We start from the raw sequence: 17,100 nt of genomic DNA, 5'->3' as shown, positions 1-17,100 counted from the left end.
AGATGAACGAGTGCTCTTTGCCATCGTGGCTATTTATCTGCGGCGAAAGCAGCGGTCTATCTAGGTTCATTAGAACCATTCAGGCTCGTACCCCTATATGCACAAAGAGATCATAAATTATAGGAAAGTTACTGACCGCTAAAATGAACTACTTCTCTATCTTGCCTCGAAACTCCACTACAGGGTGTAGTGACGGATCACGTGCGCTCCACTGACTTCACTCCTGTTGGTTGTTGCTCCCGAAAGTCGCTCTTCATTTGTATTAAGTTAAACATATTGTCACACCACTGGACACGCACACATCCTGACGCTCGTGTTGCCGGAACTAGCGGTATTGTGAACGCAGCTTCACCAGCTCCAATTCCAATTCACTTTCATTGTATTGAAAAAGCAGTGTGAACATTCTGCTAAACATTTACTTTTGTGTTCCACGGACGAAATATAGGTGAACTAGCCCTTTAAGAATATTAAAACAGCCTACAATAGAGGACATAATGTACTTCCAGACATTTATACACACCCACACACACCTTCAATAAAAATCTTACCTCAAGGGTCTTAGTGTTCTGAGCAGTCGAAGAACTCGTAAGATACCCAGGATTCTGTTCCCGCCAGAGGACGCGAGTGAGACCAGGATGTCCACAATAGACACAAATACCAGAAAGCCGTCTAGAACATTCCAGCTGCTCTTCAGGTACGAGCCTGGACCAGCGTACAGCCCAAGAGAAACCACCTACAACACCAACAGCATAATAATCATAACCATCACCATCACTGACATGTCATCAGCATATTGCATTATTATTGTTTTATTATATTAAAAATATAAACCCTCTACGGACATACTGAAGCTCGAGTGTCTGTAATAAAATGTAATAAAGTAATCAAATTTAAAATAAAATGGCATAGTCTTCACTGTATACATTAAATATAGATTAATCCTTATTAAAGTTACAAAAGTTATTTAGACAAGAGCACTGAGTGTATATTAGCAGCAGGTATATTAGGCTGCTGTCACTTTAAGACAATGCATCCAATATACTGGTAATGTTACATTCACTTTAGACATAACCGACTTTGTTTACTAGGATAGTACTCGCCAAGACAGGCATTTTGACAATTTTAGGTGAAATTGTCCGTTCAAGGACAAGAAGACGTGAAATAATTATAATAATAATAATAATTCGTTACATTTATATAGCGCTTTTTCTGAGACCTCAAAGCGCTTTACATATGGAAGGGGGGAATCTCCTCAACCACCACCAATGTGCAGCATCCACTTGGATGATGCGACGGCAGCCATATTGCGCCAGAACGCCCACCACACACCAGCTTACTGGTGGAGAGGAGACAGTGATGAAGCCAATCAGTGTATGGGGATGATCAGGAGGCCATGATGGACAGAGGCCAAGGGGCAAATTTGGCCAGGATGCCGGGGTTACACCCCTACTCTTTTTCGAAGGACATCCTGGGATTTTTAATGACCACAGAGAGTCAGGACCTCGGTTTTACGTCTCATCCGAAGGACGGTGCTCTTTTGGCAGTATAGTGTCCCCATCACTATACTGGGGCATTAGGACCCACACAGACCACAGGGTGAGCACCCCCTGCTGGCCTCACTAACACCTCTTCCAGCAGCAACCTGGTTTTTCTCAGGAGGTCTCCCATCCAGGTACTAACCAGGCTCAGTCCTGCTTAGCTTCAGTGGGCAACCAGTCTTGGGCTACAGGGTGATATGGCTGCTGGCTGCCATAGTGAAAGAGCTCAAATCAGTATTCGTATCCTGTCAGACGGGGTTTACTGGGCTTTCTGTCAGATGCGCACGAGTTATCTTTTGCGTCTTCTTGCGCTTGAATGTTTAAATAGGCAAGGCTAAAAAACAAGTGCAAATGATAAACTTTCATGACGATACAGAACTGGCCCGATCCGGACAGGGACAGTGACAGATCTGTCAACTCTTGGCCATCGGGCCGTCCCGTCGAGCCCTGTATTTAGATCCAGCGCGTCAATTCTCTTTATGTGGCATGTGTAAAAAGCCTTTCTCTTTCTCTCACGTTGAGTGTGTGTGTGAGAAAGCGACAGATGGCGCTCTCAGCAAAACAATGGTGCGTAAAGCTCAGCAGACAATGAAATTATATATCTGAGCTAAACTTATTTTTTGCCTCTAACTCAATCACAGGCGACTGAAATGGTACAGTTTACAAGCCATTGGCTAATTAAAGACATATTTAGTCGCCTAGCATGAAATTTGGTTGCTTATGCGAGTGATTTACTCGCATTGCAGAGGGTTGAAAAATAAAAAAAAGTTACTAAAATGTATGCCTTTAATCAATTAATAATTTTTAATTAATTTCCTACCTTCACAGTCATCTCAGCCACAAAGATCACAGTGAAGATGTAGTTGGACACTTTAAGAAAAATCCGCTCCTGTCAAACAATGATAAATGAATAGTGAAAATGTCATTTAAAATAGCAACGAATGCACCATATTCATTACAGACCAATACAAGAGCAGCTTTGAGATGCTACCATGTTTCTCCTTCTGATGAGAAGTCACCCACTGGCTTTTTAAAGTATTTATTGTGCAGTATATTTTCATTTCTGAGTTACAATGGTTATTGTAATTTTGAAGTTGTATGTCGGTTTCTTTTTTTATTATGATAATGGGTTTAAAGATGAATACTTTTATTTAGCAAGGATACATTTGATTGATCAAAAGTGACAGTAAAGACTTTTATATTGTTAACCAATGATTTTATTTCAAATAAATGCTGTTTTTTTTTACTTTCTACTCATCAAAGAATCCTGAAAAAAAACATATTTCCAAAAATATATGACCTAAATATAAATATATGATACAAATCTAAAATCTAATATAAACACAACATTGATAATATTAAGAAATGTTTCTTGAGCATCAATATTAGAATGATTTCTGAAGGATCATGTTACACTTAAGACTGGGGTCATGATGCTGAGAATGTATCTTTGCCATCACAGGAATAAATAGATCGTTATAACATTTACACTATTACTGTTTTACAGTCATTTTTATTAAATAAATGCAGCCTTGGGGGCCATAAGAGATTGTGCATGAGATTATGCAAAAATATGAAACATTTCACAGACACAAACTTTTGAATGGTAGTGTACATATATAATAGAGCTTAATGAAAGTGCTGGAAATGAGTGTAGTGATTGTGTTCACCGTGCTGTCGGGCTGGATGTCGGGTCTCTCTAGAGCGATTGTGATGCAGTTGAAGAAGATAAAGAAGAGCACAATATGATCAAACATCTTATGAGTGATGACTTTCTGACAGCGCATCCGGAACCTGCAGAGAATGAGAGGGAAACAGCCGTGTGTATAGCATGAGAATGTGCAAGCACAGCATTCATTAGTTGTGCATATGTGTGTGTTGGCTGGTTCTCTGTGTTGCTACTCACTTATTATGAGGGGAAAATAAATAAAGAGACCAATCCTCATGGTCATTGCACCACTGGGGTTTATACGGCTCCAACAGTCTCTTCACAATGAGACACCAGCTCTAAACAAAACATACAATACCAGATAAGAAGAAGAAAGATGCAGAAGGAAAATACACAAAGAAGTTGTTGTTTTTTTCTAAAGTTTTTTCTTTAGTGGTGCAAAACTTGCCACAATGATGCTAAAGTAATAGACAGAGAGACAGACAGACATACAGACAGACAGACAGACAGATAGATAGATAGATCGACAGACAGACAGATAGACAGACACAGACAGAGACAGATAGATAGATAGATAGACAGAGATAGACAGATAGATAGACAGACAGATAGATAGACAGAGAGAGATAGACAGAGAGACAGATAGATAGATAGATAGACAGACAGAGAGAGATAGATAGATAGACAGACAGCGAGAGAGAGAGATAGACAGACAGGCAGAGAGAGAGATAGACAGATAGATAGACAGACAGACAGACAGAGAGAGACAGATAGATAGACAGACAGACAGACAGACAGACAGATAGATAGATAGATAGATAGATAGATAGATAGATAGATAGATAGATAGATAGATAGATAGATAGATAATTAAATAATAAAAAAAAATGGAAAAATTAAAAAAGATTAAAGAAGAGGTCCCACCTCCTCAAATTCATCATCATCTGCCCCTTGTGTGGATGTTGGCTCGGGGTGTTTAATTTTTGGAGAGGATGGATAACCTCCATCTAATCTGCCATTGCACTCCAAATATGGGCGTGGAACCTGCAAGAGCTCTGGAAAATCAAAGGACCCTAGACATGACACTCCGCCCAGACTGCCGGTCCTGCTGGATTTCCCATCATCTGATTGATTATCATCCAAGCTGTCCTGTCCCGCTCCAGAAAGCAGCGACTCGCGATCTCTTGACTGAGCACGCCTTATTAGACTGGGGGCCTGGCCAAGACTGTTCCAACTGGAGCGGCGACTTCCCCAAAGGCTGGACTACAACAGACACGCAAATTGTAGCAGTTTATCATGGCATGCAACCAATGGTGCAGTATGGAAGAATCATTCAAAAATCAATAAGTTGACATGTATAGAATAGTGAGGAAAAAATAGAAGAGATTTACAAGATGACTGAATTTTGATTGTTATTAAACTTAATTCAATCTAAAATTGTATTAAATGTTATATATAGAGTATATACAGTATATATATATATATATATATATATATATATATATATATTAGTGCTGTCAATCGATTAAAAACTTTAACTAGATTAATCACACATTTTTTCTGTGATTAATCGCAATTAATCGCAATAAAAAAAGAAATGTTTTTGTACGTTTTTAATATATTTTATAATGTAATAATTTCAGTTAATCAAATTAATGTAGAAACAACATAAAGACAGTATATTTTAAATAATTTTTTAATGGCATCTTTTTATGAATGAAGGCCAGTATTACTGATATTAATACAGCTACTGATTTTTTTTTCTTTTTCACATTTATTAGGCTTCAAAAATATAACACTTTTTAATTTAAGTGAACTTAAAACAATGCTAACATAAACCCATAATAAATGTCATATTTATTCATGCCCTTCCTGTCTTAACAGTTAGGAAATATACTGTAATAAAGTTATCAAAGTTATATGCAGTCTGCACTGCATAAACTATAAATTAAATAGTTAATCCTTATTAAAGCTACAAAAGTTATTTAGTCAACAGCAGTGAGTCATTTTCTCTGTTCCCTTTGTTCTTTAACTTTACTGACAGGAAGCTTTATTGGCTGCTGTCCCTTTAAGAGCAGACAGACACGCGGATCTCACCGTTTATATACCGTACTGTCTATGGATCTCACACGCGCGCCTCATTCTCTCGCAACTCTTCGTTCATTTTAGACTTTATATAAATCATTTAAGACTGCTCTTATGAGGATAATCGACAAAACTGACATTTTGGGATTGTTATTGTTAGTTCAAGCGCGAAAAAGAACTGGATTCTGGCGCCCTGTCTATGCATTGTGTGTGTGTGTGTGTGTGTGTGTGTGTGTGTGTCACATAAAGACATTCACAGACAGCGCTTTCTCTTTTGTCTTGCCGCGCTTGAAATGTTTAAAAGCATTTAAATGAATAAGAGCGTGATCATATAATGTAAAGCTAGCCAACGGATGGCAGAAAAGACGGATGCTGCGTTAATTGCGTTAAATATTTTAACACGTTAAACCAGACAAAAATTAATCGCATGCGTTAACGCGTTAACGTTGACAGCACTAATATATATATATATATTCTATGTATAACATTTAATTACATTTTAGATTGAATTAAGTTTAATAACAATCAAAATTCATATATATAATTTATTACACCATGGTCTGATTCTGATTGGCTGGAAGGTAGCTCCAGGTCAAAAGTTTAAGGTGTCCCTGTTGCATACTGAAATGATTGAAGTTCCAGGTGTGCATAATTTGATGGGTTCGTTTAATCTTGTTCACTGCTTATATTACTGAGGCATGTATTCGCAGCAAACAAAAAACCTGTGTGCATTCACAGCCATTCCAAACACTATTGTTCTGCTTCTGCTCCACGCTCGCACCTTTCTTCCGCTGGAGCGCTCTCTGGTTGGATCGCAAAAACAACATTCCTGCTTGAGCATTACTCACAATAAATGAAGCAGGGTTTTATGTGTTTGCACCACCGCTGCACGTGACTTAAATTAATAAAATAGCTTTGCTACATTATATTTCTCAGCAACAAGGGGGTAATATAGTTGTTTTTGAAGGAATTAAACTCACGGCTTTGTTGTGAGACGCTGCACAGATGCAGATTAGTCACACACGCATTTCCCATCTCGCTCTCTCTCTCTCTCTCTCTCGATAATTCAAATAAATGCTATAATTCATTAATTAAAATAAATGTAATCATACGCACTACTTCATCCCTGTGTCTGAATTAAAACTGAGCGCTGCAAACATCAATAACCGCTTTAACTTGGCAAATGACCATGGTATAAGCAGGTTAATCCACGGCTAGCCATGCATTAAACAGTTTGAATGTAATTTACTTTGCATCGGGTGGTTCGTTTTCTCCACGTCTTGCATTAAAATAATTTAAAGGTGGGGTAAGTCGTTTTTGAAATATGCTGTTTGGAAGTTAGTCGGGCGACACAACAACAAGCGTGTATCAGCAGTAGGGGGCGTATGACGGTGGAGGACAGAGAACGAGCAAGAGGGAGATTTGAACTGAAAAAAGACTGCAGAAATAGAGATGAGACACAAAAAAGAGAAAAGCTCAGAAGAAATCACTAGAAAATAAAGGGTTATGTCTGGGCAAGAGCTTTAGGATTTTTAAAAAACGAATTACCCCACCTTTAATGAACAGCTAGCACTTGCATATGTAATGGATGCTAATACAGCTGATATTGAGAACAGGCACACTCAACTCCCAAATCATTTATGGGTGCGAGTAGTAAAAAAGTTATCAAAAATAAAGATGAAAAACCGCACTCTCAAGGTATAATTTCATACATTTATTGTAACCATGTCCACACAGACGCGTTTCGGCCTAAGCCATCATCAGTGTGTACTGATACAAATACAACTGATCATAGCGGTGAAGAGCAGTATTGTTTTTTTCATATTTTAATATTTTCATACATTTTATTTATTAATGTATCCATACTTGGTTATGTATTTATTTATTTTAGTTTCAAATATAACAGGTAGGTGAAGTTCTAAATGTCTAGATGTGTCCTGTATTAGGCTACCCCTACGTTTCAATATTAAACCAAAAAATCCAATACAAAAAAACAATAAAGGCAATAAAAACAATAAGATGCCATGGTAAAACCACTAATGAAGAAGGAAAATTCTTGTTTTAAAAAATTCTTGCTGAAAATTTGCAATTAATATTCATGCTTGGTGTGAAAAAAATCCTTAAAAGGGGTAATTCTAATATGATTATATAATTTTATTTCAATTGTTTTGAAATGAATACTATTTGTGTAGGTTTACATGTAACGGCATTTCCTACTCACCAGGGATCTCTGGTCATGGGGTTCAGTGGAGGTGTTGCTGTTGCGCCGTGATTGGCTGTAGATGTGTGACACCTCAGTTCTGGGTGTGGCGTTGAGTTGAATGTGTGTGTTGTGAGGTGGCATAGACGCTCGAGGTTCCAGGTGTCCGTTGGAGATGGGCATTAATGTCTGCATTTTCATCTCTGATCCTAATTTCAACAAGAGATTAGCATAAAATAATAAAGCACACAAACAGCTGTGCACAAAGACATGCAGGAGCACACACACACCTGATTTCAGTAGTTCTCTCAGTTTGTCCTCATCACCATAGTCAGACGACATGTCATCATCAATGTCTGATCTGCTAGCATCACCCTGAAAGAGATAGAGAGAAATGACATTTAAAGGCTGAAATTCAGAATTCATGATAATGAATGATTACATTTTCATATCAGCCAAAACAACACAAGGCCAGCATAAATAAATGCAGAACAAACACAATAACATTTGCTCTTTCAAGGGTATGCAGCTCTCTACCTTCTACTTTCATGCTTAGTTAACATGTTTTTCATTTTTTCCTCGTCCTATTTCCCGCTGAGTCATTAAACTTCCATTCCAATGCATTTAAAATCAACATGAAATGGCATTCAGACCTTTTAAAATGTGACATACAGAGGTGGTCAAAACTGATGTCTGGCCGAGGAAAATTGACATCTTCACCCTTCATTCAAATATTATTAAGTGTTTGATAAAGATTGTGTAAGCATATTGCATAGTTGTGCTTGGAGTCAATTGTTTTATTTGTGATAACGCAATGAAACATGCCAAATTGTGCAGACATAATTTTTGCCCAGGCTGTCATACAAAGGAATTATGAACACATGAAAAAACAAGAAAGAACCAATTAAATGTTAATAACTGATTATGCTGTACTTAATTTTTTAGCTTTTTCCTGCAGTGAGCCACTTGTTTTTCTATGCTTTTTTTTTTGCACAGTAAAATAAAACCTGTAACTGTAGTTTGCCTTTTATATATAAAATAAAAAATATATATAATTCTGTCAGATAAATACCATATTTAAAAAATATTAAATATTTTATTCATAATTTGATGGTCATTTAAAACAAATATCCTCTCCGGACATCACTTTTGCCCACTACTGTATTTCTGGATGAAACAGTATATTTCACTGGAAAGAAACCCACAAGGAATTCATTTTATTGTAAAAAGTGGGTGTTCAATACCAAAGCGAACCAGAAACACTTCCTGGAGGAGTTGTGCCACACAAGCAATGGATATTGAGATTTGCTTCTTTGTACTCCAAAACGTATTGTAAATCCATGGAAAATGGTGGAGAAAAAAATGTGAATGAATGAGAATTGGCATTTTCATCTGAGTAACAACAGGAAAAGTGTGTGTAAATGTGTACTGGCGTATTGTGTGAGAAGTGTCCAGTGTGTGATATTACCTTGCAGACAAAAGAGAGAGAGAGAGAGATAAAAGACAGAGAGGAAAAAAAAGGAACAACAGAAGGTTTGAGTGAAAGCGTGTTCCTATCACACCAGCTGCAGCCCGGCGCCTGCGCTTATACACTACAGATGCGTCTCATCTACATCAAAATTACACACACAAGCCAAACATACACCGATCCACACAATCAATCTCTTTGATGTGACACCAATAACGAAAAGAAACAAGCGCGTGTTTTTGTTCATTTCCATGTGTGCTCAAAGGAAATCCCTTTTTTCATGGTGTGCACAACGGTTACTGTGCTGTAATTGAGTTACAGTGCAATAATTCCAGTCCTCTGATAACATCTTACTCTTAACTTGAACAATTCCCTCTTGGAAACTCAATTAAATGCAATATGGCCACATCTAATTCACTCGTGCGGAGGATTCGCGCAGATGTTGAAAAGCAGAGGAAGAAGTTTCAGCGAGTTTGTTACAGTAGTAGCCCCACAAAGTATTTAGAGTGTACAATGTCATCGCATTAGATGCAAAATATCAAAGATATCACAAGCACACTTTTTAAGCAAAACATTTCAAGTAGCTCAACATCTGGCATCTTACCTCAGCTTGGAAGCCCTCTACTAAGATGGCAACCAGTAAGTTGAAGAGGACGTAATTCCCAAAGGTCATCAAGGCCACAAAGTACAGAGCGGCCAATGGGGAGGTGGAGGCCATGCCGTTATACAGAACCACATTCCAGTCCTCCTGGGTCAAAATCTGTCGAGACACAGGACGAATTTCACTTTTTAAACTATTGTCTCACACTGTGAGCAGGCAAATTACATCTAATCAGAAATAAACACCTTTATCTAAACGCTATTAAAAACATCTAAATATAATTTATTAATTACAACAACACCTCTATGTATACAACGTACCTTGAAAGAATCAGAATTTCTCAATTTTAACAAAAATCTATATAATTGGTGATTGCATATTTACAAAATTGTCTTAAAAAAAATAAAATCAGTTTGAGAAATGACATCACTCACTGCCCACAGAATGTTTCTGACTTCATCAAACTGACCAGATTTACAATATTTAATCTACAGGTATTCCAAATTACTATTATTATAACATATTTGTGTTTCATTTTAACGACCGCAAAGTTTATCTGGCATGAAAATATCCTTTCCTTAAAAATACACAAGAAGAAGGAGAAGAAGGTGTTTAAAAAAATGCAGGTAAAATTCTATTTTAATTTTGCAACACAAATTGCAAAGTTTACCCAGCATGAAATTTTCTTTAAAACACACTATTTCCACACACACACACACACACACACACACACACACACACACACACACACACACACACACACACACACACACACACACACACACACACACACACACACACACACACACACACACACACACACACACACACACACACACACACACACACAAATTAACATTTATAATTAACAAAAAATATTAGCCCAAGCAAAGTAGCAAACTATTTATGATGTTTACACTAAAGAGTGATTTGACTAAGAGGTATTTTTACACCAAGTAAAACAAATGTAAACTTTATTTATTTTTTGTTGTTGCCTCATTTAAAATTCAACTGCAAATGCAAAGAAACTTTGTGTAGTTTGTTTTTCACACATTCACAACAGAACCTGAACCCATCTCTGCCTCTTCCTGCAGACTGATTTAGAACAGAGGAAACACAGCAGGTTCAGTCTGGAGTTTATATTCTGCTTACAAACGCACACACACACACCGACAGAAATAGAGATTAGGGAAATTAAAGGCTCCCGGTACAGAAGAAACCCTGACTCCGGTGGCTTCCCTCAGGGCCTGGAGTTAATACAGCATCATATCAGTATTTGCACAAGTGTCACCCCCGGTGACCTCATCACACTGCCCAATACTGCAGGGAGAGGGCTGATGACCTCATCTTGTCTGCAATATTATAGGGCAGGATTTGATGACCTCAGCAATTTCAACTCTGACACAACTTGTAGAAGTTTGAATAATCCCAGTCTTAAAAGTAAGACTGATATATACGTACATAAGCACACACACACTCATAATAGAGCATACGTGAGGCTTTTTATTGGTATTATAATGTAGAACGGAGAAGAAAAATTATAGTTTAGGAAATGATTTTCAAATCATAAATATAAATGTACAGCTTCAAAAATGAGATGACGCAAGGATCTGTTCCTTAATTTAAGGGAGGCTAAATACCCACAGTCCCTTGCCTCAGCACTTTTGCAAAATGCTGCTGTTCCCGCATTGAGGAGTGAGTATTTAAAGCTTGTCTCCGAAGACTAAAAAATAGATTTCTGGACTTTAAATGAATACAAGCTGCTGTAAGCTGCTGTAAGTTCAAGCGTCAGTTTAGTGACCTATAGACTCTCAGTGGTCAGCGAAATGTGGGGATTTCAGGAACAGCAGCTTCAAAAAAATAGTTGTATGTTTTATCATTCACTAAAGAGGACTTTTGTGTTACTTAATAAGTAGAATAAGTAGTTCTCCCTGAAATATTTCTACCTCTGAAAAAAATAAATGACATCCATATATTGTTTATTAAACAGTTTGTGAACTTTTTCTGACCTGGAAAACGGTGACGATGGCCCAGAGGAGTGAGTCAAAGTTCTTCCTATCAGACACCGTGTCTCCATTCTCCAAACGTAGAGTAAACTTACACCCAAACAGATGCATTCCCAGTATACTAAACACAGAAGGAGAGAGAGAGAGAGAGAGAGAGAGAGACAGAGAGAGAGAGAGAGAGAGAGAGAGAGAGAGAGAGAGAGAGAGAGAGAGAGAGAGAGAAAATGTTTTCAAAAACAAAATGTCTGATGCATTACATGATGCAAGAATATCAGGGTCATTTTCAGGAAAGTGTGTCCAATTGTGTCCAATTTACCACTGATATAATTGTCAAGATACAGAACAAAAATATCATACTTTCACTTCGAAAAGGCTGATATTTGCTAGTTATGGATGAAATGTACCACTATGACTCGGAAGCTGAATTAATGTTTTCATGAGTACCTGACAGCTTTATTATCGTTAACTAAAACTAAAACCATAAAAAATGACCTGACATAAAATAAATTATACAACTAATATTTCATTTCAGCTAGTTTCTAAGGCAACATTTCTTATTTTCATTTAGTTTAAGTTGAACTACTAAAAGGAAATGAACTAAAAACTAAAGTTTAATAAAAACTTTACAGACATATTTAAAAATCACAAAAACTGATAAAACACAACAAAATTACTAAAACTTTAAATAAAATAAAACAGAAAATATTAAAATAAAATTCAAAATATTAAAAACTATAATAGTATATCTAATGATATTAAAATTACTATATTAAAATAACACTGGTACTTGAGTATTGTGAAATTATGAGCATATTAATTCCAAACTCACTGTAATGGGATTGAAATAATGTTATGCTTGAGGGTTATTAATAATAATTTGCATGGCTGTAACCACATATTTAAAGTCAGCATGAAATGTATTTCTAAATACATATTACAGATCATATTTTAAAGAATTAATCTGTGTATGTTTTATTTAAAAAAAAATGTTTGGACCCTTATGTTTAATCGAAATGTCATAACTGGACCTGAAAAGCCAATGCATAAAACCAAGTTCTTTTTCAATATTCCGTTACACTTGAATATATGTCACGGTATATAAAGACCTCTTGCTACTTTAAGATTATGGTCTAAGAAAAAATAATAATAATCACATAACATGATGTATGTATTTTTTAATAATGTTAAAATGGGGTAATATTACTGAATCTGATTATGTGCTTATCAATTTCATTGCGAGTCCAGTGTGTTTGCGTGAGTGCAGTGACTCCGCCCACACGCTCTTCTGATTGGCTGTGATTTTTGATTGATTTTGTTGGGTTTCATAGTCATGTGACACATCTGGCGTGAACAGACAAATTGCTTGTCGCTGGAATCTTATCGTGTCGCATCTGGTTAGGACAGTGTTGTGGTCTACATGTAATAAGACTCATTTGCTTTCAGTCAATACTACACTCTTGTTTTTATAATGGAAGCACTTTCATTCAAACCTAAAGATGAAGATGAAGAGCATCAGCAGCATGCAGAAGGTGGCCACATTGTCCATGGTCTTCATCAGTACCACCAGCTGTCTGCGCAGAGCGGGGAGGAACCGCACCAGCTTTAGCACCCTGAGCAAACGGAACGTCCTCAAAACCGAAAACCCTCCGTCCCCTTGTCCAACGATCTCACACACACTGCAGAAACCAGCAGACAGAACACGTGTGGTCAAAACATACAATGAATTCACAACAAAAGAATCCGAGCGTAAAGGACAGCGAACGGCACAGAACCTGATGATAACGATGATCCCGTCGAAGATGTTGTAGGGGTTGCTGATGTAGTTGAACGGACCGCAGGCCGAAAGCTTCAGGAGCATCTCTAACGCAAACAAACTAGTGAAGACGATGTTACTGATCTCCAGCACGTCTGTCAGCTCCTCCGGCTAAAAGAAAAAGACAAGAAGAATATGCAATACTACTCGAGTTTTATGTCATATGTCATAGCCAACCAATGCATATTTGTGTGAACATGCAGGTCTATATGAAGAGTTCAGATGCAAAAGCCTCTAAGTGCCATCTGAAATTTTATTCTAAAATTATCATTTTTATCAAGCTTGTATATTTAAGTTCAGTAATTTCACTTAAAAGCCAATGAAAATGACCTATTCATTGTCATTTAAGTGAAATTACTGAACTTAAATATACGAGCTTGATAAAAATTATCATTCTAGAAGAAAATTTCAGATGGCACTTAGAGGCTTTTGCATCTGAACTCTTCATATGATCTTTTAGCCTGTTTTTTTTGTCCACCAGATGAAAAAATGCAGTCCAATTACTCAGAAAAGTAAGTAATACTTCTACAAGCGCATGATTTGAGGTATCATTCATATCTGTAACACATACGGTCCTGACATGAACTTATACAAAAGATTAACTACAGTGTTGTTACTAGCATGACATTGTATTTGTGCTTCTTCTCTTTCTCGCCATGTGGGTTTATTTCTTTCCGAGGAAGAGCAGGCGCTGTTATTAACCGTGTCTACTGTAATGTAAATAATCATTTCCCTGGCAACAGTGTGAATGTCCTCTGCCTCAAACCGGTTAATCTCTGACTGCCTCTCTGTGTCACACAGACACACTAATCCTAACCAAGGGGGTTCATTAAATTCAATATAAGCCATAAACATGCATACAATCACAGCGCAAACAGCAGTGTGTGATCACTTTGTGTTACAGTGAGTGTTTTTCTGACACTAGGGTATTTACGTGTACAGTATATGCCAGCGATGACACTAGAGGAAAACTGTATTGCTAAAAATCTGAGATTCTCATTATGGTTATGTTTCATTTAGGTATCAACTTTGTCTTAGATGTTTATCATAAAACTTAAAGGAAATGAAAAACAATTATTTTTTTACAGCATGCAATCAGTTTAAATGTGTAAAACAGAACTTGAAATAGAACATTTTCCATTTGAATTAGGACTACATTAATAATAATATTTGTTTATAAGATGCACAGATTCAGATGATATGATATTTTTTATTTATTTAACAACATCCATTCATTTAATTGCATGATTTATTTAATAAAAGTACCCTACTAAAAACATAGTCCTTATTTCCAATACAACAACACTTGAACAAATCCTTATAAACATACAATAATAATAATCATCATCATGTTAAAATAAAAATAAATTCTTATTGTATGTTTAAATTATAATAAAATAAAAACAATAATAAAACTAATAATAATAATAATAGCATTAATAATAATAATAATAATAATAATAATAATTATTATTATTATTATTGTTGTATGTTCAAAAGGATTTGTTTTTGATTGATTGTATTGAAAATAAGGATTAAGCTTTGGTCCAGTAGAATATTAAAAATATAATAATAATAATAATAATGTTAAAATAAAAAATTCATAATTATTATTGGATGTTTAAATAATAATAAAATAAAATCTACTACTAAAATTACTACTACTACTACTACTATACTAATAACAATAATTGTTGTTGTTGTTGTATGTTCAGAAGGATGTTGTTGTATTTAAAATAAGAATTAAGATTTGGTCCAGTAAAATATTAAAAATAATAATAATAATTATTATTATTATTCTTGAAAAAGCTCAATTTAATTGTGTGGAAAAGATTATAGTTTATAGTTAGTTTATAGTTTTAGTTTAAATATTTGTATAATTAGGTTACATATTGTAGAGATCTCTTTTAAAACTGCAGGATACTTGAGCAAAAGTCTCCATTTAATCTCTCCAATGTCTATTAGAAACAACTCAGATATTGAGATCTCATTTGTGATTTGTGTATAAATGAGTGTATTGTTTTCACCTGTTCATGGTACTCCACACCCATGCTGAGTGTATTGATAAGGATTGCTATCATTATCCCTCTGTTGAAGTACTTGCTGTCCACAATCCGCCTCAAAATGGCTCTGGCATAATGAAAGCACACACACACACAGTTCACATTCCCAGACTCCTTTTCTCCCATATCTTGGTTTCTTTTGCCCTGTTCCGAGCTGACGTCTGGCCCCTGCTTCTCTGGGTCCGATTCACCGTTGGAGTCGCAAATAACGCCGTCACTTTCCTGGGCGCAAATTGGGCAGGAGGATGACTCTGAAGACACCAGCCCCACCCTGCTGTCCGCACACACACTCAAACAGGTCCCTGGATACACACCTGCAGTGAAGGACAACGGTTATTTATATTACACATGAGTAGGCCTGGGGCAAGTTGTCACATTGGATGTCAGTAATAAGGCCCAGTTTACACAATGCTTGCTTTCTTATGTGTCTATAGAAACTAACTCTCAATAATATCAACCCCACGACTACGATCGCTTGAGTAAATAGTATGACTAGCCCCAGCCACCCACATTATGTCCAAATTCTCCAAATGCAACCTAATAATTAGACAATCCAGTGGCGCATTAGTGAATTGATTCCAGTTTAGGGCACTGCAGGCACGTGTCTTTAACACACATGCTCTGTGATTTGCTATGACAATAGTGATCGATACTGTCTCTATTTTGTAATCAGGGCAAAGTCTGTCTACACCTGCTTTTTGAGACCCATCTGCTGGGACTGAGCTTTGATCATCTCCAACATATTTATGATTTACGATTAATATATCTGTTGATCATTTCAAACAGATGGAGGACACCAACCTAAAATTTGGCACCAATCCTTTAATTACCCTAAAGGGATCAAACTGAATTTCTCTATGATTTTATAGCTTTTAGCATAAAAAAAAAAAGGCAATTCTACCGTTTACTGTCTTTGTCAGAACACAACATTTATTGTGTGGTAATAATATATGGCTACTGGCCTATAAAATAACACCATAGAGGGAGCTATCAGAGTTTTAACATTTTAAATGGTATTTGCAGAAGTCTGCTGATATGTTCCACCAAACATCCTGTTTCCTAAAAATAAAATTTAGGGTAAGAGTCATTTTGTTTATCAAGAAAAAGTACTTTTGAACTTTATATTCTTAAAAAAACAAAACGTAATAAGGTTTCCACAACAATATTTATATAGCAGCTGCTTTCAACACTGATAATAATAAGAAATGTTTCTTGAGTACCAAATCAATCACAGGCAATTACAGGAATAAATGCAATTATGGGAATCAATTTTTCTTTTTAAATATATAAAAAATAACACCTGTCTAAGAGCAACCGGACCACATATTGCATTCTTAAGTTTTGCAATATCTATGCAATTGCACAGAAAAGTGTGGAAAGGAATGTACTTTAGAAGTTAAAACAAATTAAAGTTATGAATATATTTTGACCAAAATGTTGAAAATCGCAAGGCTTCCTCACCAGGTACAGTAATTTCAGGCAAAAGTCAAGAGGCACAAAAATAATGACTAGACAGAGTGTGTGTTTGTGCAGACGGTTCCCTCAATTCAATTTGGAATTATTAGGGCATGACAAGTGCGCAAAGCTAAAGAAAAAAAAAAGAAAGTATTTCATTATCTATGTTATTAAGTTAAAACCCCAGAGACAGAATTTACTT

General features: G+C 36.2%; 1 protein-coding gene across 2 annotated transcripts in view; it reads right to left on the bottom strand.

The window, feature by feature from the left end:
• Positions 1 to 17,100, bottom strand: part of cacna1hb (calcium channel, voltage-dependent, T type, alpha 1H subunit b) — a 51,457-nt gene that overhangs the window by 19,179 nt on the left and 15,178 nt on the right. The window contains exons 8-19 of one of the 2 annotated variants that reach the window (XM_084402037.1): positions 15,408 to 15,757; positions 13,340 to 13,491; positions 13,058 to 13,243; positions 11,571 to 11,688; positions 9,565 to 9,720; positions 7,783 to 7,867; positions 7,514 to 7,701; positions 4,132 to 4,470; positions 3,445 to 3,545; positions 3,209 to 3,332; positions 2,359 to 2,427; positions 549 to 733 (exon numbers count right to left, since the gene is read on the bottom strand). In XM_084402037.1, coding sequence (XP_084258163.1) covers positions 549 to 733; positions 2,359 to 2,427; positions 3,209 to 3,332; positions 3,445 to 3,545; positions 4,132 to 4,470; positions 7,514 to 7,701; positions 7,783 to 7,867; positions 9,565 to 9,720; positions 11,571 to 11,688; positions 13,058 to 13,243; positions 13,340 to 13,491; positions 15,408 to 15,757 — 2,053 coding nt within the window. Of the gene's footprint in view, positions 1 to 548; positions 734 to 2,358; positions 2,428 to 3,208; positions 3,333 to 3,444; positions 3,546 to 4,131; positions 4,471 to 7,513; positions 7,702 to 7,782; positions 7,868 to 9,564; positions 9,721 to 11,570; positions 11,689 to 13,057; positions 13,492 to 15,407; positions 15,758 to 17,100 lie in introns of both variants that reach the window. The other variant, XM_084402036.1, reaches the window with a different exon arrangement.

The sequence above is a fragment of the Rutilus rutilus genome (genome assembly GCF_951802725.1).
Source record: "Rutilus rutilus genome assembly, chromosome: 2".
Lineage (NCBI taxonomy): Eukaryota > Metazoa > Chordata > Actinopteri > Cypriniformes > Leuciscidae > Rutilus > Rutilus rutilus.
This window is presented reverse-complemented; position numbering and strand designations above follow the sequence as displayed.